Source organism: Lethenteron reissneri, chromosome 46, assembly GCF_015708825.2.
Source record: "Lethenteron reissneri isolate LAM-NWPU_2019-01 chromosome 46, ASM1570882v1, whole genome shotgun sequence".
Taxonomy (NCBI): domain Eukaryota; kingdom Metazoa; phylum Chordata; class Hyperoartia; order Petromyzontiformes; family Petromyzontidae; genus Lethenteron; species Lethenteron reissneri.
This window is the reverse complement of record NC_083824.1, coordinates 3,458,856-3,481,623: the sequence shown is the minus strand read 5'-3', so window position 1 is coordinate 3,481,623 and position 22,768 is coordinate 3,458,856. Positions and strand designations below refer to the sequence as shown.

At 45.7% G+C, this 22,768-nt stretch overlaps 2 protein-coding genes across 4 annotated transcripts; one reads left to right on the top strand and one right to left on the bottom strand.

The window, feature by feature from the left end:
• The first annotated feature begins 1,190 nt into the window (after window positions 1-1,190).
• On the top strand, window positions 1,191-12,475 carry POLI (DNA polymerase iota). Of its 2 annotated transcripts, XM_061570949.1 has the most exons (10): window positions 1,191-1,465; window positions 1,561-1,680; window positions 2,981-3,109; window positions 4,622-4,786; window positions 5,678-5,827; window positions 7,742-7,978; window positions 8,476-8,654; window positions 9,192-9,283; window positions 9,363-9,511; window positions 9,797-12,475. In XM_061570949.1, exons 2-10 carry the CDS (start codon window positions 1,581-1,583, stop codon window positions 10,831-10,833), a joined length of 2,238 nt encoding a protein of 745 aa, XP_061426933.1. In that variant the 5' UTR covers window positions 1,191-1,465; window positions 1,561-1,580; the 3' UTR covers window positions 10,834-12,475. The 2 variants fall into 2 exon arrangements, with proteins under 2 accessions (XP_061426933.1, XP_061426934.1); XM_061570950.1 differs by having other exon boundaries at window positions 1,191-1,680; window positions 9,375-9,511; window positions 9,797-12,474.
• Window positions 12,476-13,370: 895 nt separating this feature from the next.
• C46H18orf54 (chromosome 46 C18orf54 homolog) lies at window positions 13,371-22,659 on the bottom strand. 2 transcript variants are annotated; one of them, XM_061570773.1, is made up of 8 exons: window positions 22,495-22,659; window positions 20,273-20,692; window positions 18,686-19,573; window positions 18,025-18,160; window positions 16,672-16,762; window positions 15,494-15,622; window positions 14,895-14,968; window positions 13,371-14,546 (listed from the first exon to the last, which is right to left on the bottom strand). In XM_061570773.1, exons 2-8 carry the CDS (start codon window positions 20,586-20,588, stop codon window positions 14,480-14,482), a joined length of 1,701 nt encoding a protein of 566 aa, XP_061426757.1. In that variant the 5' UTR covers window positions 20,589-20,692; window positions 22,495-22,659; the 3' UTR covers window positions 13,371-14,479. The 2 variants fall into 2 exon arrangements, with proteins under 2 accessions (XP_061426757.1, XP_061426758.1); XM_061570774.1 differs by having other exon boundaries at window positions 20,273-20,689.
• Between the last annotated feature and the right edge of the window lie 109 nt (window positions 22,660-22,768).

Here is a 22,768-nt window from a genome sequence, read left to right as displayed (position 1 = left end):
CATTGTTGCTGCATTGGCATTGCTGCTGCATTGGCATTGTTGCTACATTGGCATTGCTGCTGCATTGGCATTGTTGCTACATTGGCATTGTTGCTGCATTGGCATTGCTGCTGCATTGGCATTGTTGCTGCATTGGCATTGCTGCTGCATTGGCATTGTTGCTACATTGGCATTGCTGCTGCATTGGCATTGTTGCTGCATTGGCATTGTTGCTGCATTAGCATTGTTGCTGCATTGGCATTGCTGCTGCATTGGCATTGTTGCTGCATTGGCATTGTTGCTACATTGGCATTGTTGCTACATTGGCATTGTTGCTGCATTGGCATTGTTGCTGCATTGGCATTGTTGCTACATTGGCATTGCTGCTGCATTGGCATTGTTGCTGCATTGGCATTGTTGCTGCATTGGTATTGCTGCTGCATTGTCATTGCTGCTGCATTAGCATTGCTGCTGCATTGGCATTGTTGCTACATTGGCATTGCTGCTGCATTGGCATTGTTGCTGCATTGGCATTGTTGCTGCATTAGCATTGTTGCTGCATTGGCATTGCTGCTGCATTGGCATTGTTGCTGCATTGGCATTGTTGCTACATTGGCATTGTTGCTACATTGGCATTGTTGCTGCATTGGCATTGTTGCTGCATTAGCATTGTTGCTGCATTGGCATTGCTGCTGCATTGGCATTGTTGCTGCATTGGCATTGCTGCTGCATTATCATTGCTGCTGCATTGGCATTGTTGCTGCATTGGCATTGCTGCTTCATTGGCATTGCTGATACATTGGCATTGCTGCTGCATTGGCATTGCTGATACATTGGCATTGCTGATACATTGGCATTGTTGCTGCATTGGCATTGTTGCTGCATTGGCATTGCTGATACATTGGCATTGCTGCTGCATTGGCATTGCTGATATATTGGCACTCCGCCCATGCTTCTGGTGTTATTGTTCCACTTGGGCTAGCTCCGTCTCCAAACCTTTAGAGGCTGACTCCTTTGCATGATGACGACCGCTTGTGTTAAGATCGAAACGTCGTGATTTGTTTTAATTGATTTCTAACTACGTGACTTTACCGAAAGAACCAACGAGATTACAACCTCGTGTTATTAAAATATTCCGGAAGATTCTACCATCTTCCAGAATACATCTACCGTCTGTCTCCCGGACGTCTTCCGAAATTGGTAGATGATCTTGTTGGTGAAAATCCACGCTTACGGAGTTCGGGAAGATGTGCCATCGTTTGTTTTGTGCTATTGTTGTCTTTAAGCAAATGGCTCAAGCCGCCCAGCTCGGTGACACGGGTTCGATCCCCGATACGGGCAACTATCAATGACTGTTCCTGTTATTGTTGCTTTTCAAAGCGTCTAAAGTGGGATTCTTAAATACCTACTTACGTCTGGAATAGACTACGACTCTGCGTCTGTATCAGAGCGAACACCCACTTTGTATCAATTATCCGAACTAAACGTGAGTAATATCCATGCACTGATGTTATAACACTGTATAATATAACGCATTGCATTGTGCATTGTAGAAGTGAAGGACAACTTTAAAACACGCAGAGTGGCAGTCGCTGGCCACGATGAGCCACTGCGGGCGGCTCGAGGTGCCGTGTGACGGTCAGGAGGGGGCCACCTCGGACGACGAGACGGAGTGGAGAGAAAACATCGCCAACGACTCACGTACGATGCCTTCCACGTTCCCATGACGAGCACCGGTCATCCATAGGAACCAAATTTTTTTGAAAAAAAAAACTTGGATTTTCTGTTTGCGCACAGTCACTTTCAGATGTTTTTGTTTTCTGTTTGTTGCGGTTGCACCCGATTCAAGAGCCGAATTGCTCACAGGGCTATACCTAATACATGAACTTGAACTACTGTTCCCACAAAGTAGTGCTCGTTTTATCGACCATGTAGATGCGATGGGTTGAGTCGAGCTGAATATAATTCAAATGCACTGCCGCCCTACTGGGTAAATAGAAATTGCAGTATAGTTTTGAGCGGCCTGGAGTACGGCTGTATGTATGTTGAACTTCTTTCGCACCGTACATAACCAACCATGCTGTCATTGCATGCGTTATATGTGGGCACATGAATAGGTTGCATATTAATCTCTCTCCATAGACTTCCTACCTACATACCTCCCTGCCTGCCTACCCACTTACCCAGCTTGTCTATGTTTTTGACACTGTCAATTCTTGCAGTGTCTTGTGATCACAATTTGTAAGCAGGTTACATAAATCACCTGCCGTGAGAAGTTGCCCTGCACTCCGAATTAGGTAGGTTATTTATGTCACCTTTACAATTGTTTGGCGATACTGCGTTAGAATTGGTGCGCAAGCATAACTAACAAAGTAAAACTCGACACATTTGTCAAGAACACTGCTTAACAAAAGAATATAATGGTTTGGCCAGTTGCTCTTCTGTAATTAGACATCAGAATCTTTATTTAGACTGGAGGTTTCCGAGGAGCTATGAAGCCCTTTTTCACCAGGAGGAGCGGGTCAGCAAGTTACAACACTAAACAATACAAAAAACGAGTGCAAAATAGAGAAAAGGTAAGCAAGTGACTAAAAATAGAAACATTTATAAAAATAAAGTCAATACAGTAAGTAAAATTGCATAAGTAAACATTATTTTATGATGAAGCGTTGGCAGTGGTTTTCAAGCACAATAACTGGGCTTAAAGGAAAACATGATGTGCATCGTTTATCGGGTAATGGCCCTTTATAGTACACATAACATCTTCTGCCATGTGTATACAGGCAGAGCGTTTGAATAGTTCAGAAGGTCCACTCTACTCGTGATCTTTATATGGCCAATAAATTGAGTACCGTTCTGTGAAAAGTCAACGGTATCACGTAAATGTGTGATGATGAATTCCAATTGCCCAAAGCGTTGCCTATTATATACTTTTCATCTTAAGGCAGTGAAATTGATAAATGTGTTTGATTTGCTTGCCTGTGTCATTCTCTGCTCACAGGTGCAAAGTCTCTCCCGAGATCCGTGGCCACCAACTTAGGAAGTAGAGTCATCATCCACGTGGACATGGATTGCTTCTATGCCCAAGTGGAAATGATCCGGAATCCAGAACTAAGAGACAAACCACTCGGTGGGTTTTTCACCTGTATAGAGAATAGGGATGAGTTTTGGATTAAACAGACGATTCAGATTTTCTGATCATTCAGGACAATTTGGGATCAATTCCGGATTTATTCTAAATCATTGAAATCACTAATGTAAGATGTTTACATGCTCATAATGGTGACGTCACCCCATGCCATGGGACATCACTTCGTGGTAAAAGTGTAATGGATTCAACTGAGTCGCAGACGTACTTCTTGGAGGCAACACATTTATTTACACCATCACATTAACACAAAGGGGTTACTGCCCCTTCACCAGATAACCTATGGTGGGGGACCACCAGGCTAACTACGCTAGTTACAGGGAGTAGCTACAACGGACAGGACCCTGGCTTGGTTCCTCGTCCACGTGTTGGTGACTTCTTCTCTTGGATGTAGATCGTAGATCTTCGGATGATGACAATAACGCAGCAAGCCCGGTCCCTGTGGGAACCCGGTTTATATGCTCCCAGGTCGTGGCTGGCCCCGCCCTTGACCACGACTACCTTCGAGAAACCTCTTGTCATTTCTCGACCCTTCCCGTAGGATCTCTCCCCCGACACGTGACCACCCCCTAGCCCCCGCTTGGGCCCCCTGTGTAGATCTTACTGGTCACGTGTCTTCCAGGGTCAACCAGAGAGCCGTGGCCCAGGGTAACCTCATCCCATGGCTGACACTCTCACACTCCCTCCTGTAGGAGTCAACACTGCACACCACGCGTAGTGTCACTGCTATCCCAGCGCTCACCGAGCCCCCTCTAGGGCTGGTACTACACCCACCTACGGGGTGTCCGTGATGACAATGCACCGCACGCCGTGCCTCGCTAGAGACGGCATTAATCGGTGACATTCACGATGTCGCTACACACGTGATGTCCGCGATGCGAGTACATCGCACGCCGTGCCCCTCTAGGGCCGGCACCATGCAGTGACATCTGGGATGTCACTGCACAAGCACATAAATTATGTAATATTACGCCTGATTTTTACATTTTCTGGATTAATCCAAAAATCGGTAGCACATCTCTATTGCGGAATGGAATTGCCAACAACTGTCCGACACACGTTACATCAGTCTGCTACACCATATACACGAGGAACTCAAGTTGTCTGCCATTGCTGCATCCAACATGTCAGCATGCTTAATGTAAGGTGCAGCCCAAAAGACATAGCTGTTGTCTTGTATGTCTTCAGGTGTCTGACATGAACAGTAAGTATTATTGATAAAAACAGATTTTTGAAAATGACGGTTATGCACATCATTACACACACAGTAACATCACTGTGTGTCTAATGACAGCACTGTGATTTCATGCCCTGCATTTAAAAAACGCTAATCGAGTGACATGACTACAGCACCCTGTGGCAGCACACCTGACTGATTTTAAAGTATTTTTTTCACATTTAAGGATCAATTAAACTCATAGTCATAATACCCCGGGATATACAGGCTAAGTTCATAAATACAACATCATAAATATCTTGTTCCTTGCTCATCAGGGATCCAGCAGAAGTACCTGCTGGTGACGTGTAACTACGTGGCACGGGCGATGGGTGTCTGCAAGATGATGAGCGTGAAGGCGGCACAGGTGAAGTGCCCCGGGCTGGTGCTGGTGAGCGGAGAGGACCTCACGCACTACCGCGAGATGTCCTACCAGGTGACGGGTGAGCGTCATCACCAGCAAGGAGATGCAGCACTGCCCTCCTCTGTGTATATTCTCTCCCTGTTGCTCATTACTCAGTGCAGAGTATATGTGACCTCAATGACGAAGCTACTCCATCATGAGTTCGGTCCACTGTCTTCCCCTCTCGCCGCAGTGGCGAGAGTCGCACTGCGCTAGTGAGATGTTAACTCCCTCGCCAAGTATACAGGAGGTCGTGGGTTAGATCCCGACCGTGATGCCTGGAAATTTGGAGTTTGCATGTTCTCGCCATGGTCGCGTGGATTTTTCTCCGGATTCTCCGGTTTTTCCCTCCACATTTAGAGACATGCATTTCTTTGGCTGCTATAAATTTCCACATGATAAGCCACTTGATTGGGCCATCATTTGTTGCCAGGTAGCTTTTGAAAAAGAGCTATATAGATCAGTGGGCCTTACCTGGTAAAATAACAATAGTTTCGTTTAAATTTTCAATGCTATTTGTCCACCTAAATGTGAGTGATGTGTTCCCGTTGTCAGGCGAGCTCCACAAACCCGCACTGACCAGCGTGGTGAAGTATAGTCACATCTAGTCCCCGAATAGTAATGCAGCCTGAAACTCATCCTCAGGCACTTAGAAGTCTGATTTCATCATCCATGATAGATGGAGTGATGAAATTAGCTCATGTGCAGGTGCTAGATGGATTATTATATTGCATGGTCATGAGAGATGGTGGCAGATTGGGGAGTCCTTCATCCATCAGTGGATTGACCATGGCTGATGCTAATTATCTATCCATATTAGTCCGCGTGTATTCGGTACTTTCATCTCTCCCAATCTTCAGGCACTTTGTAAACAGACCTTGGAATATCGAAGAGTTACTAACCATGTGACCATACCCGTCGGTCTCCCCAGAGCTGCTGGAGCGGTTCAGCCCGCTGGTGGAAAGGCTGGGATTCGATGAGAATTACGTGGACGTCACTGAGCTGGTGCACAGGCGGCTGGGACGAGGAGCGACCTGCCAGGAGCCCCCCCGAGTGGAGGGACACGTCTACGATGACTTGAGTGATGATGCCACTACTTTATTCAACCTAACTTGTAATGGATGAAAGCGAATCGTGACATTTGTTTACATAGCCATATCTTTCAAATGAAAAATTTTGAGTGATAACACAAGGCTAACTGATGCATTCTACAAAGTGAAAAGGGAATCTGGCTCACATATCAGATGCCAGATGGTCAATATTAACAATAGAACGGAAGCCAAATTGAAGGCAGGAGAAAGAGAGCTGTGCACTGGATATGGAATTAGAATCAGAATCTTTATTTACCATGGGCATATCCGATGAGTTAGGAAGCTCTTTTTCTCAGATGTCCAGTAGGGGCCGGTCAGAAAGTTACAACAACAAACAATACAAAACACGATAGGAGTGCAAAGTATCGGGACGGTAAGAAAATAACTATAAATAATTCTAGATTTGAAGCTTTCGTGACTGCAATGATTCATAGTCTTAGGTTTTTTCGGTAAAGTCACTTAGGTAAAATATTAAAATTAATAAAAGTTAAATAAAATAAAAATCACGACGTTTCGGAGGCAACACAAGCTTCCGTCTTCAGGTGGAACCGTCACAGCCATGACAGCTGTATCAAGTAAATGAGAGATTGCAGGAGCTACCACTCCGTTTATATAATGGTTGGAGAGGGGGGGAAGGGCCAAGTACAGCACACTTTTTATTCATATGGTAAGGTGAGGCTTAAGAGGGTGAGCCTTTGTTATGGAGAGGTACGGTTTGTGACTCAACCTGTGAAAAGGAGAAAACAACTAAACATGGTAAACTTGTAATAGTTGTCTGTCAAATAAGATTGGCCAAATAAGTGTAGTTAAATCTTTTTTGCATGGTTAATCACATCTTTCCAATGATTACTCAGTTTGTAACCATCACCACGGTTGAAATTATGTCTGTGTTTGTATATTTGTATGGCTTCGTGTACAAACCTTTGATGGTAGCCAGGAGGTTTGCAGAGAACCTTGGTCTCGGAAAAGACAATTTCATGAGAGCCCACCGTTGCCGATCATTGCTACAACTCGGTGGGCTCTCATGAAATTGTCTTTTCCGAGACCAAGGTTCTCTGCAAACCTCCTGGCTACCATCAAAGGTTTGTACACGAAGCCATACAAATATACAAACACAGACATAATTTCAACCGTGATGATGGTTACAAACTGAGTAATCATTGGAAAGATGTGATTAACCATGCAAAAAAGATTTAACTACACTTATTTGGCCAATCTTATTTGACAGACAACTATTACAGGTTTACCATGTTTTTTTTTCTCCTTTTCACAGGTTGAGTCACAAACCGTACCTCTCCATAACAAAGGCTCACCCTCTTAAGCCTCACCTTACCATATGAATAAAAAGTGTGCTGTACTTGGCCCTTCCCCCCCTCTCCAACCATTATATAAACGGAGTGGTAGCTCCTGCAATCTCATTTACTTGATACAGCTGTCGTGGCTGTGACGGTTCCACCTGAAGACGGAAGCTTGTGTTGCCTCCGAAACGTCGTGATTTTTATTTGATTTTACTTTTATTAATTTTAATGTTTTACCTACGTGACTTTACCGAAAAAACCTAAGAATATAAATATAAATACATAAAATAGATCAATTATATAAGTTAAAGTATATATAAAGTGGTGGTAAGGGAGGATGAAGAGTGGTCGGCATTGGGTGAGGCCTTTGTCGAGTAGTTGGATGGTAAAATATATATTTTTAGCTCTGATTTCCATTTGCTTCGATGCTGTTCATTATTTTATTTTGCTTTTTTTATTTTGGTGACCCAGATCACTCTTGCACATGAGACTGGCCTGGTGTCTTGCAGTCGCACCTGGTTAAACAATATTAAAACTTGACGTTGAACAGCTAAGACAGCAAGAAGTGAATGACTTTCTCTCTGGTTCGATTCCCTACTGACCCAGGCCTGGACGCGAGCATTCCCCACCACGTGCAGCTGGCCATGGGCTCAGTGCTGGCAGCCGAGATACGGGGTTGCCTCTTGTCCGGGCTGGGCCTGACGAGCTGTGCAGGGATCGCCCACAACAAGCTGGCGGCTAAGTTGGTAGGTTCGGCACACAAGCCGAACCAGCAGACCGTTCTGCTGCCCGAGGGCATGGCAAGCCTCCTCGGGCACCTCACCCACCCCAAGCAGCTGACAGGTTGGGGAACGCACCATCGGTCAAAAGAAGAGAGAGCCGGGTTTTCTTTGTGTAATGAAATAAATGCTTTGTTATCCTTTACATTGGTAACAAATTAGAGAGACACCGCCATCACAGTTTAAAGGGCTTTGGAATGACATGATAAAATGTGGCTTAGCTGGTTGATTATCGGACGTTGTGGTGAAGCTGTATTGCCCAATGTCCTGTACAGCATGGAAAGGACAAATTCCTACGTCACAAATATTTCGAACCGTTTAACCTTATAACTTTTTGGAACACCTGACATTGTTTTTACACCGACAGAATGCACACTTGAAAACTGAAAATAATCATATACCAGTGGATGTGAATGTGGACAAATGTTAAGAGAATGCACTGTGCCACGGTGTTTTGAATTTTATATCGCTTATCACTTCACAAGTATCTGACTCTTCTGCACTGATGGTGATAACGTGCCAGCTGCTATATGCACGCGACGTGTGCGGGATCCCCGACAGGCATTGGCTACAGGACCAGTCAGAGGCTGGAAGCTATGGGTGTCGGCAGCATGGAGGAGCTACGCTCTTGTTCCCTCGAGGTGCTGGAGAAAGCGCTGGGCTCCTCCACGGCCACCTTTGTGAAGAATCTCAGCTGTGGGGAGGACAACTCTCCCGTGCTGCCCTCTGGTCCCCCACAGGTTCACTATGAAATCATCAGCAGCATTCAGTGTCGTTGTTGAGTTTGTGACGATGCATATGGCTTGGCACTTTTTTACCATTAATGTAGCATGGGTGATATGGGTGCTGGTGCAAGGAATGCAACAGGGCATCTCTCTGCCTTCCCTTATTAGTAGTCCGAGCACATGGGCTTCAAACCCATGGGCTGAGGTGCAGTTGCTGCACTTGTACAATTGACAACTATGCCACTGGTGTTTCCAATATTTAAGTTGGCATTGTGCAGTCGGGCATTGCATATACCATTTCCCGCACCTTCGATTAGCACGGTTGGCAGCGTACATATGGTGCGAAAGAAGTTCAATATACGTACATAAACATTTTCGCCTTTATATTTGGGCCTCTAAATGAGTTTCACAACTAGAGCATCCACCATGAGCTTAGACATAAGTACTTAAACCTATCTGTCCTCTTGTTAGTGTTACATTTATTTTAATAACTGTTCATTCGTCACTGTCAACAACCTGTTGGTCATTGCCAATGTTCTTGCTTCGTTCCAGTCTTTGAGCGATGAGGACTCCTTCCAAAAGGCCTCAACAAAGGAGGAGGTTGTGGAAAAGATGAGAGAGCTTCTAGGCAACCTGCTCCCAAGGTCACTGTAAAAAAATTGTAAAATCGTAGAACATTTACAAATTGGTACATGGTGCCACTTGGCAAAAACTGATGGGCAGTTGTCTTTCCAGGCTGCGGAAGGACGGGCGCGTTCCTGGGACGGTCAGACTCAGCCTCCGCCGCTTCACACCGGGGATTGAGCGCTACTTCAGCCGAGAGAGCCGCCAGTGTCCCGTACCGGCCCACCTCTTCCTCCGCTTCCACGCAGGTGACAAACTGTTTCTGCTCATCGCTAAAACCCATTTGCATGAGTTCACTTGCTCACCCATGGGGTGCTGCTTCTTTAGCACACCTCAAATTATGAAATTGTCCAAAATAGAAAAAAGAATAAAAATGTTTCCCCGTATAGTTTGTACCCAGACCTTGCTTGCAAAAGGGATATCATATCTTCATGAGAGCTAACATGGTTCTTCATTCTGGAAAGTAAAAAGTAAAGTTTAAGAGAAACAAACACTAAAATGTGCAATGTTTTCCCTTGATGTTCTTCAATTAGGAGATGTCTTGGAAGTTATAGAGCCCCTTCTGGAAGTGGTGATTAAGCTTTTCCACAAGATTATTGATGTGGCAAAGCCATTCCACCTGACTCTCTTGAACATCTGCTTCTCCAAGCTGGGTGCGGCAGCAATTAAGTCCGCTTGTAGTAAATCCATCGGAGATTTCTTCACCTCAGGAGTAAACAGCCTCAGTCAGGCTGCATCTACTAGTGATGTAAAGCTCCGTGTTCCTGTGGTTAGTCTTGCACAAAAAGATGACGAACCTCGGGTGAAGAGAACTCATAATCGCGTGCCGAAAACCCCTGGTCACGGTCGACCCAACAAAAGGCAAAAGACTCTACGTGATATCTTTCAAGAGAGCTCTGCGAGTAGAGCGGCAGGAGCAGCTTGGACTTCTTCATCCACCACAACAAAGTTCAGCACTGCAGCGAACACCCAGGTCAGTGAGCCGGACCTCCCTCCCGAGATAGACGCAAGCGTCTTCCACGCCCTGCCGCCCAACATACGGAGAGAAGTCCTTGCCGACTTGCAGCGTTCTGTCTCAGAAAGCAGCACAAACGACGCACAAACAGCACAGCAGTTGGACGTGACTGCCAAAAGAGTAATTTTACCTAACATGGCAGCAAGCACAGCTGACATAAATTTCGAAACCGAGAATCTGGGCTCAGATGAAGACTTATCAATTGCAGAAACTACATTTGGAGTCGCGATGAGTACCCACAGTGTTTTGACAGTTTCATCCACTACCGATCAGCACACTGGGGCATCTCATGAACTGTCTGATAGTGAAGCACGCAGTCCGTCTGAGCGGTTGCATGCAGTGGAACTCCCGGAGTTGAGCTCCCTGCCTGCAGACGTGGACCCGCAGGTGTTCACCCAGCTGCCCGCCGAGCTGCAGGAGGAGCTGTTTGCATCATGGAGGGGTCCGGCTATTTCCACGCAACCCGGTTGTCAAAAGAGTGGTGAGACAGGAGCGGCGATAGTGGGCGGCTCGCAGAGCCCGCAGGGCATTTTGAAATATTTCAAAAGGGCATGAGTTGTCCGTGTTAAACCCGGCACGTGTTATGGCTAGGTCTGTGCATGCTTGGCTTGTAAATACTACACTGTGACTGTAGAGTTTATGTGTGCGTATCAAGTTAATCGCATTGTCGAGCACTGGAATGGATATCAAGATGTAGGCAACCATAGAGAAAACCTGAAGCCAGGTAATGGGATACTTTAAAAATGGACCATAAATGTTGGGGATATATTGTACAAAAGTTGAGGTATCTGGCAAAAGAGAGTAATTGCAAAATTTGGTGCTGTCAACAACACTGACTATGATGATCTCATGACACTGACCATTTAGCCACGTGCTCTTTACGTTTTGCAAATTCTGTGACGTCTCAGAGAAAATATTGCAAATATTGAAGGCTTAGTTTAAATTATGGCAAGAGTAACACACAAAAACTTTCCAGAGATGTCTTGCCAACCAAGGTAGTCGATACCAGGACTGATTACAGCCATAAAGTGGATTTCCAATGCCTACTTGAATGTGGCGTTAGCAGATGGCACCGCAGCAAAATCCATTATACTGTACTATGGTTCAACAGCCATGCTCCCGACATTTACTAACAACTGAAATCGCCATTCGCCACTAAGTGGCAGTGGCATCACCATGGCGCTTTTGCCAGGCGAGGTGCACCTTCATGCCACGTGATGTCGAAGGCTCGCTGGCAGGTCACGGGACAGCCCCAGGTTCCATGGGTTGGCAGATGCGCCACCCGCGCTGATCCAGCTGCCAGTAGCACCTTTCACGAGCCTCCTCCACAGACGGCGATCTTGTCACCTTTGCGTTTAGCTGCCTCAATTCAGCCAAACAAAAGCTGCTTGGGCATGCGGTGGCTGAGCATGCAGACAGACGACAGGATACAGCCATCGCACTAACCAGCGTGCTGAAGTCAGGTCAAATAACCCTCATGACACACATGGTGTGGGGAGGCCCTCATCCAGCAGTGGATTGACAAAAGGGCTGGACATGCACATGGGTTCTCTACTTCTAAAAGCGCTATATAAAGCTCATTAATCTTGATTTTAAGCTTTTGTGACTGCAGGAATCCATACTCTTTGGTTCTTTCGGTAAAATCACGGAGGTAGAAAAATAAAATATAACAAAAAAGAATATATCACGACGTTTCCAGCAGTGAAACTGCTGGATAATTTTTTCTGCCTGAGGACGACCGCTTGTGTTGCGATCGAAACATCGTGATATTTTTTTTCATTTTTCTACCTACGTGACTTTACCGAAAGAACCAAAGAGTAAAGCTCATTAAGATAAGAAACCCATTGACAGTGACTGAACAGTATGATCGTGCAGTTGTATGTACTTGTCACTGCTCTGTCTTGCCTGTAATTACCAGTTGCCATTAGTCGTTTGTAAAAATAATCAAGTTTAAGTGCCTTCAGTACTTTATATGTTATACTTAATACTGTCTTTTTGCTATTTGATGCCTTTGTCATGTTACTTGCTTTATAATAAATCTGACAATGCTTGCTGCACGTAACCAATATTAAGTGCAATCGTTCTTCATACAACTGCTCTTGTATAAGTGTAAATGTGATTATGTAATTGTGTTGATACAAGTGTAATGACACAGCGCCGACTGCTGTTCAGCAGCCACAACTGCGGTGGACAGTTTGCGCACACGCCGTTGAGCATATATACGGATGTGCCGGCCGGGCAGAGGAATTGGGGCAAGGGTCACGGAAGACCTCATAGGGAGGCCTCTGGAACGCTCTGGTGAGTTCGAGAAGGGAGGCGCGTCGAGTCAGAATAAAAGCAGCGGAGAGCGAGAGCTCCGGGCTGCCGGTTCTGGGAGTGGACTCTTCTCGTCGTCGCTGTCGTCGCTGCCACCGCCTTCACCCAATCATTGCGTGGCCACAGGAGTTGGCCGTCTCGGTTGACGCCGTCGGTGCAACGCGGACAGGGTCGTGTCAAGGCCGGGCTCTACGGCAGCGTGGTCGAGAGGCGGCCAGATTGGGGTGAACAAGATAATAAAGAGAGACGATGCCTCCCGCAACTACCTCGTCTCCGAGGTAGTTGCGGGATTGGGGTGTGCGACGCACACCAAAGATCCCCCATATAGCCTTAACAGACTGTAGGGGCAAGTGCTGTTAGCGAGCACCTATGAAGGCTGGAAGGGTACATCGGGTGGGTGGCCAGCACCACGCCCGACCGCCTTTGTCTCCCTAGTGGCGATGTTTACACACCGCACCAGGTACTCATTTGAGGCCAAGTCGACCGAGGGGAGGCCCAGGACCGGTTCAGATAATCGTCACTGGTGTTGGCCATGAGCTGGAATCGAACTCGGGTCGCCAGGTTCATAGCACAGCGCGCTATCGCTCCCCACATGCACACGCACACGCCAGAAGGACACTACACAAGTATAAATGCTGCCTGTCAGTCGAGTCACATTTGCTCTAATTTATTTTGACGGTGACCTAAGACAGGAGAAGAAAAATGCACTTCTTCAGGAAGTGATATTTTTTTCATAATGCAGAAGCTGTACCTGATAAACATATTTAATGTGTTGTTTGGCAAGCCTTGTGCCCAGCACACGCCATATGGCCAGATCTTTGGTATTGAATTCCAAGTATTAATTCCTCCATGCTTGTGCACAGTTGAGTTTTTATTCCATTCCCTTCATGAACAACCATGTTTTTGAACTTTACATCATCGTAAGATAGTACATGCCGATGAATAATTAATAGATGCTTGAAAACATCTATCCCCAACCATCTGCCTGTGTTTGGCCTAAAACCCAATCACCCAGAATACCCAAATTCACCATACTCTATGAATATAAGCAGGTTAGTGCTTGGATATCCATCGCAATCATCACCCCCAAATGTGAAGACGTCACGAGACTCACTGACTTTCCTTGAAATACTTGAGAAATACAAATCATAGCTGAATATTTTCATTTCCATGTGTATAAGCCTTTGTCTGAGATTTATTGTAAAATACATTTCCATGTACCGTATAAAACATTCAAATATCAGAAAATATTTAATGTATATTGAATTTCTTTCGCACCGCACATAGCCAACCATGCTAAACAAGATGTGATAAAAACAATCCAAGTCATGAGTTACATACAATATACAAATACAACTTTGGTTTATTGATAAAAAATTACGTAAAAGGTTCTGAAATTTTACAATACAGGTATAGTGCAATCTAAATAAGCAAATGTACTTTTACAGTGATTTCCCAAATGTTTATAACTACACAAATACTAGCATGTATGTTCCCAATAAAGTAGGCTCCTTCCAAAATGGCTAACACCACAATTGGTTTAGTTGTGCTCACAATATTGTTCACATATCCGTGCTCTTTCAAGTGACGTTTGAGTCTGTATAGCGTTGCTGTGCAAAATACTGCTGCAACCATTCACTAACTCCAACCCTGAACGAACTTCACATTTTTCCAATACTTAGTTGTGGCACTTCCATTAACAGGGCAATTACTGTGCCCCATGGGCCCCACAAGTTCACAAGTAATTGCGATTCACACCACAGCTACTGAGGTATCGTTGACGTTTAACAACCATGAATTAGCAGGAGGACCAAGCGAACGTATCCTGAGGACAAACCTCGACCACCGCCATAAAATTCTTTTGGGCTTTCTACATCACGGATAGTCAACCATCCTTGTTCTTCTTGATGGTGTCAACCAGCTCTTTCAGACGTGACAGGTGGTACAGGGCCCTGAGAAGAGACACGATTATTGAGAGAAAATTACTTAGTTCACCAGCCAGAATACATGTTTGCTGCTAAAATATGGGCTGGGTAGATCATAAGATGCACAGAGGATGTCTGACAAAAGGAAGTCTAGCAGTGGTGTTAGAATATTTGACAATAAATAAGACGAGAATGCAGTATACATTTTAAATAAGGAACCGACTTGCCAGTAAGATGCATTTTATCTGTGGAACAGATCATAACTCAACAAATGCAATCACAATAGCCAATATAGTATCTACTTTTCAATACTGATTTAAGAAAATTAAGCTGCAAGTCAAATGTTTGGCTTGAAGTGAAACATGAACACAATACCTTTGCAGAGACATTCCACCTGGTACCGACTCAAACTCAGGTAAGTCAACTTGAGATGCTGCCTCATCCATAATCTGGGAAAGTAAAACAGGAATGTAAAAAGGTTCAGAGCGATCTGCACAACACTCATCAGCATGGGCTACGTGTGCAATACATTACTTTCTGTCCCGTACTGTATTGTCATAGACCCACAACTAAGTCACCCAGAATTAGCCTGATCTTGTAAAATTTCGGAAGCTAAGCTCTGCTGGGTGACCACCATGCAAAGTAGGTAGTTATAGACTGCCACTGTGCTATGTGGTGCGCAGAAGAGGGCAGTGCAGAAAAATCTATTGTTTTACTGTACTTTGATACTCCGGCATCAATGCTCCTGCCTTGCCCAAGCCACATTGGCCAGCATGGTGAGGTGTGGTTAAATAACTTTCACAACCTGCACGGTGTGGGAAGGCCCTTATCCAACAATGATGACAAAAGGGCTGCCATGAGTTTACCGCAATATGAATAGGATAGATTTTGTGTGGTTGTGGGAGCTCTTCAATAGAGGGAGAACATTTGAACTCGCCAGGCTCATACACCTTCGACAGTGCGTCTTCTCTTACCTGCGTGCCAGCACTGCCAGTGTCCTCTGCAGGTGTCCCCAGCTGCACGCTCTGCAGCCTGAACAGCATTTGCTTCAATGCCTCCACAGGGCCCGGGTGGAGCCTTCCGGTCAGGCCAGTGGTTTCAACCTGTCTCGGCATGCATCAAAAGCAGTTTTCTTAAAGGCACAACCAAATAAACATCTCTTATTCTTTGGTTCTTTCGGTAAAGTCACGTATATTTAATTTATTATTTTATCTTTATACGTGACTTTACCGAAAGAACCAAAGAATAATTCCTGCAGTCACGAAAGCTCCAAAATTAAAATAAACACCTCGTTTATTGGGGGAGGTGGCTGGGTGGCTCCGAGATCAGAGCTCTGAACTGGCACTGCGGAGACCCTGGGTTCAAATCCAAACAGTCACCTCTGATTAGTGGGTTTTAAAGTGTAGTAAGTTGGCGGTACTTCCCGGTCACCAATAACTGCACAAAAAAGCCCATCAAATAAAATATGTTCAGCATATATTTGGATAAAACAGCAATATGTTTAGGAGCTAAATGCAAATATCGAGGTTTGTTAGCCATAAGTGGGATTCAAGAGAGTTTGTGTAGTTTTACTAAATGGATCTCGTTAATTCGAATCCAGATATGAATAATAGAGCTCTGCGACTGACAATATTAGTTTGACTATCTTGCAATGAAAATTACTCTGTGGCAGAGTGGATGACTAAAGGACTGCCATGAAAGTGCTACCCTCTAATGTGCGGACCAGGTAATTTGAAGGGTTATCCATTCACTCCTATGTGCCGTTCTCTAGCACGACAGGTTGCAATGCCCTTAAGCTATCTTAAAGGATACTTTATTTCAAGACAGGACGCCTACAGCACAACTGGGATAAAACTGTGAAAAAGTGAGAAATATAAAACCTCACTTTGTAGACCTGGCCTATTCAGGCACCCTTTGATACCAGAGCATAGAGTTCAGAGTGAAATATACATAAGTGTTGTCACTAGAACGCTACAATGGCATGAGGCACGCGATTGTTACTTGAACTTTTTTTCTGAATAATAAAGCTTCGGACGCACATCAGACAGCCCCAAGCACACCGCTTAGGTACGTAACTGCTAAATAAAACCCTCTTTCGTTTGTTTTCTTGATTAATTTCCTAAAATCACCAATAATTGCTGTTGTTCTCTACCTTCAGGCTCTTGGAGTCAAAGCTGGTAGCTGCCGATGCTAATCCCTCCTCGCCGGGGTCGTCAGCGTAATGGACGTGGACCGGTAATTTACTGCCGAGAGAACACACTGGCAAAGCATGAGCTCACGACACCATTCATTCTTCCATAGCCACTGTTCCACATCTGGCAATTCTCTTCAATAAAAAGCAACTTAGGTGAATACATATTATATGCATCGGACGAACGGTAAATAGGTAAACACATGCATAACACAATGGATCAATTAATTTAATAAAATCGATTATCATGTTCACGACAATTTTATCGAGTTGTGTAATGGATTATTTTGTATTCGTGTTATATATAGTAAAACCTTGGATTGCGAGTAACTTAGTCTGCGAGTGTTTTGCAAGACGAGCAAAATTTTGAAATAAATATTATTTTGATAAACGAGCGAGGTCTTGCAATACGAGTAGTACGTGTATACACTTTGTCTGCCGAGCGTCACGTGATCACAATTGATATACGAGTGCTTTGATATACGAGTGCTTTGGATTACAAACACATTTCCGGAACGAATTATGCTCGCAATCCAAGGTTTTACTGTATAACGGGTTCATATAACCCTTGCAGTGACTGCATTCACCACAAAGTAACACAAATCTTCTTATGGAATGAATCGCAACCTCGAATTGTGACAAATCAATGGGGCAGGTGGATTGATACGCATCTCGCAGCAGTCGGTGGCAGTTTGGGGATACTTGGCTTAAAGCATATCAAATGTTAATGTTTTGTTTATTCTGTGATTTAACAGTGTTGTAATTATTGTGTAATTGTATCTGTTACAGCCGCTTTCTCTGTCAAATGCTCCAAAATACCTGTGAAAACAAGATGTTTAATCTCACAGGAGTTTTTCCTGGTTGAACATTTTCCATGGATGAGTTTAATTAAAGTGGATCCCTGCTCGAATGAGCATAGGGTCTGGCCTCATCTCCAACGGCAGCCCTCAACTGAGGGTGGAAATTACTTATTAACATGGTGAAAGCCAGCAAAAATCTCACCAAAGCTCAGGAGGGTTTGGCAGTGATATTTTGCAAATTTCATCAGCGAGTGGTATGCGAGAGGAAACCGGAGAACCCGGTGAAAACAGAGGGAGTAAAATGCAAAACTCCGCAAATATTCCATTACTGTATTACTAAGTCCTGGTTACCTAGCAGCCAAAATCGATAATATATGGTATTCCCAAATAGTCTCCCATCCAAGTAATAACCAGGCTTACCTGCTTAGCTTATAACATTCAAAATCTGACATCATACTTAGAGGCGGTGCAGCCTCTATGCTGTGCGTGAGTGTGAATATAAAGAGAAATTCACAAGGGCGTGGGGGGGTTTTCCCAGGGACGATCAGCCCCGAGGAAGACGTCCGTGTTGAGGCTGCCCGGGGAGGGGGTCTCCAAGCCGGGGGAGTCCAACGCCATGCGCGCCCTGCTCAGCAGCTCCTCCAATGAGGCTGTGCATCAAGAATCACGCATCGCACGTCACAACCACATTGGTGGTCGCTCAGCCGCCTCTGTGAGAAAAGACTGAATGTGTACCTGAAAAGATATGAAATGTCATCTGCTATATACAGTACTATATAAAAACACACACATATGCATGCTTGGTTTCTACTTTGTTTAAAATGTATGTGTATTTCGGTGGAAGCAGTGGCAGGGTGATATATGCATTGTGCTAAGGACCTGGTAATCTGAGATTGATTTCAGGTCAGAGCCAATGTCAGTAGCGAGTGATAGGTGAACGGGTCCTGGGCTCACCTTCACCAACCCACGCTGACCAGCACGGTGAAACAACATAGCATAGGTAGGCCCTCATCCAGCAGTAGATTAACAAAGGGATGTAAATTGTAAATTTTTACCATTCATATTGATTACAAATGATCATTTTAAATGTTTGTAAAATAATGATAAGTTTATATGATAAAAATGTATTGTGCTAATGGTACAACACAGTAAATACCATTTTCCTTTGCGCTCACCCGTTTCCGTGAGTGGTTTAGTGTTTTGTGCCGAGTTGGCCTGGAACAGCTCCAGCAGCGCTGGGTTCTCCCTGACGCGCCGCACTGTGAGCTCTCCCTCATCATCGATGACAGTCGATGCGTCTTCCGCCAAACCAAATGCTTCCGCGACAGCGTCGCTCACGAGGGCCTTGATTTGTCGCTCGTGACTACGAGCCAGGGATCTAAGGTTCTCTGACACGGGCTCCTCGTTGGCTACACTCGTCAGGCCGGAAATGTCCAAATCCTTGAGCCACTCTGGGTACTTTGGTCTGCTTTGCGGGCTCTTAGCGGCACCTGCTCTCTTTGTTCTGGTATCCGTCTCGTGACTGCTGGTCTGGGAGTCTACGTCACAGTCACGCAGCCAGGCCGGGTACCTGAGCTCAGGGATGCTCGTGATCCCCGACACATCCAGCTCATCCTTTTGGCTTGTCAACCACCTAGGATAGGTACTTGTCGCACAGCCGCCGCCGCTAGGCAAGCGCTCACGCCTCGTTGCTTCACTGCTCCGTACGTATGACAAAACGTTCTTCTGGTTAGAAAATAAAGTCTTTTTGGGCGTCAGAGCCTTGTTGCTTCTCGCTGTTGAGGTCAACCGTTCAGTTGGCTTATTGCCCCTCACCAATGATGCGCCGAGGCTGTGCGCGGTGACCCCGAGAGATGACCGCTTGCTTCTGTGCGATACCGTGAGCCCTCGGTGGGCGCCAGGCGAGCGAAGCAAGGACATGGACGAACCGTCAGCTGGCGCCGCTAGGAGCTGGTCCGTGGTTAGACTCTGACCGTCGGGCTCTGAGCCACGCCCACTGCAGCGCAGCGTGGCAGTGAGGTTGCACGTGCCCGAAATGAGGTCCTCCACAAGCAGCGTGCCACCTGCAATGTAAGACCCACAGACATTTTACTGGTACAGAATGAATTTGCTCTCCCCTAGATTTCTTGACCCCTGAAAGGCAATCCTGCAATGTTGCCTTACTTTGCGCCATCAGTAGCTATTGATGTTATCCGTTTGTGGAGTTTGTGAAAAAAGTCAAGAATATAGGATAAATCAGTGCATGAGCTGTTACTGTTTAAACTTCAGATGTGTGCAGTCTAGGATCTGCAAATTTTTACACAAAGGTTGGAGGATCACTTAGATTTCACAAACTTTCAAGTTGCTGGAAGATGACAGGAGAAAAAAATGCATGCAAGGACATATCTGTTCAGACCTATGCTATCCTCTCATATGCGTGTGCTTACTGTGGATAGTTTTCTCTGACATAAAATTAACTCATTAATGGCATTTGCTAAGCATCCTAGTGTGGGACTCTCACGAAAATGTCTCTTTAGACCTCATTAAGGGTTCGTTTCTAGAGGAATTACATTACATTCATGATAGCATAGCATACTTGGCAAGCACCCAGTACAAGCAAAGAAATGACGCTCTCCTCTTCAATTATCCCCCTCTTCGTAGTTCGGTGCCTTAGCCCCTCCAGTCAACTAGCTTCGATACCATTGCACCGCCTGCACACTCGATAGCCACTCGAACGCAAGCACCACGGAGCGATTCCTCGCGTGGCGAGAGGCACAACCCACCCTCATCCACACTGCGCATCCTCCTGTCCTCCGCGCGTCTCCGCTCCGCCATGCTGCGTGGCGCTGTGCTCTGCACGTACAGCTTCCTAGGTGGTGGTGACGCACAGATTCCGCTCTGCTCAAAGTCCTCGATGTAGGCGTCCAGCGCATCGCTCGCCGACGAGTAGCAGTGCTCTCCGTACACCACTGGGCTGCGGTAGCCCCCGCTTCCGGTCCGGAGCAGCGAGCTGCCCAGGCTGCCGCGGGGGCTTGTGAAGAGGTCCGTCACCGTGCTGTCGGCCGAAGGGCTGCTTGTCTCACCACCGTTGCTGTACATTTTGTACGATTTGGGATGCCCGGACCGGATGGGGCCAGGGAGAGGAATGGCTGTGGCTACCAGGGCACCGCTGGTCCTGGTATGGGGGGCACCATGACGAGCTGCTGTGTGCGGAAAGTGGGTCCGACGTCACAACGCGATCGCATCGGTCAGTGTCGGCCACTTCGCGTTAGCAGCATCAGCGTTAGGTCTCTTAAGCTACTGTGGCTGTTGGCCTTTTTTCAATAAAAAATCCTGCCTTTCCCATGGTTTCCATCATCACACCTGCAAGCTCTATGTACAATTGAAATGTCACAAATGCACTACCTGCCTGCTACTACATTATGAATGATATACATTTAAGAATTAGCTGGAGACAACTCCATATTTAAAACACTATGTTTTCAAAAGAGAAGGCTTAACATTTAACATTGGTTAACGTTTGGCATGCACACTTGCATATCAACAAATTACCATACTACTAATACTACAATGAATAGTAGTATGACTACTTATATTAAAACCGTGCTAATCGCACCTCCGTAGAGCACGGTTGGCTTTGTACGGTGCGAAAGAAGTTCGACACACATACATAATACAATACTTTCCGAGCACATTATGCGTACCGAACCTCCAAGTTGCTTACCCTACCCTGAATAACAACGTATGTGTAGTACAGCTCCTTATTCAATCCATTGCTGGCTGAGAGCTGTCCCATGCAATGCAGCTCCCAGGGGGATGGGTCATTAACCATACTTCACCACGCTGGTCAGTGTGAGTTTGGTGATGGCAAAGGGCTATAGAAGTACATTACAACCACGAACTGAATATTGCTGCACTGATGACAGGGGGCAATAGAAGTACATTACAACCACGAACTGAATATTGCTGCACTGATGGCAGGGGGCTTTAGAAGTACATTACAACCACGAACTGAATATTGCTGCACTAATGGCAGGGGGCAATAGAAGTGCATTACAACCACGAACTGAATATTGCTGCACTGATGGCAAGGGGGCAATAGAAGTACATTACAACCACGTACTGAATATTGCTGCACTGATGGCAAGGGGGCAATAGAAGTACATTACAACCACGAACTGAATATTACTGCACTGATGGCAGGGGGCAATAGAAGTACATTACAACCACGTACTGAATATTGCTGCACTGATGGCAAGGGGGCAATAGAAGTACATTACAACCACGAACTGAATATTGCTGCACTGATGGCAAGGGGGCAATAGAAGTACATTACAACCACGTACTGAATATTGCTGCACTGATGGCAAGGGGGAAATAGAAGTACATTACAACCACGAACTGAATATTACTGCACTGATGGCAGGGGGTATAGAAGTACATTACAACCACGTACTGAATATTGCTGCACTGATGGCAGGGGTCAATAGAAGTACATTACAACCACGAACTGAATATTGCACTGATGGCAGGGGTCAATAGAAGTACATTACAACCACGAACTGAATATTGCTGCACTGATGCTCACCACGTTAGAGCCACACAGCATGACAATGCTATACTGTACAATATTGAAAGTAATGATTCACTTACAAACACTAAACATTATCGTCTAACAATCAATACTACTTTTAACATGAACAATAACTAATAATCGCCGTGCTAACCACCCTTAGCGTGCAATGTGAGCCGAACTTGTAATACTATTGAAAGTCGTACCCAGTCCAGTCCCGTGCCACACACTCCCATGAACAAACCGAGGACATTTACTGAATATCCTCCTTCTTCACACGGCACAACAAGACGACACTTTGCACGCAGAAGTGTCCAAGCCTTGTGTTGAGGCAAGCAAACCCCATTCACTCTGCGCTCAACAAGTTCAACCTGGCCCGCCCTTTAACCCGCAGCGTCCTCACGCCTGACCACGTCTCTCTCCGTCTCTCACCGCAGATTATTCCATTGGTCTTCTTCGCCTCGCCGTCCCGAGGATCCGTGTGGATTGTCAGTGAGGGGAGTTAAAGCTCGCCGTTAATCGGAGAAGTTTGTATTAATTTTGCCGCCACAAACGCCGCGTCGCTAACGGCCGCTGAAGACGATGTACGTGACGCACGGCCCGCGCATGCGCACTGAGGGTTTAGTGAAACCTGCGGGGAGGGGCAGCGGGGGGGCGGGGAAGCGGCCGCTATTGGCCACACCCACATTCAGGCCACGCCCATATT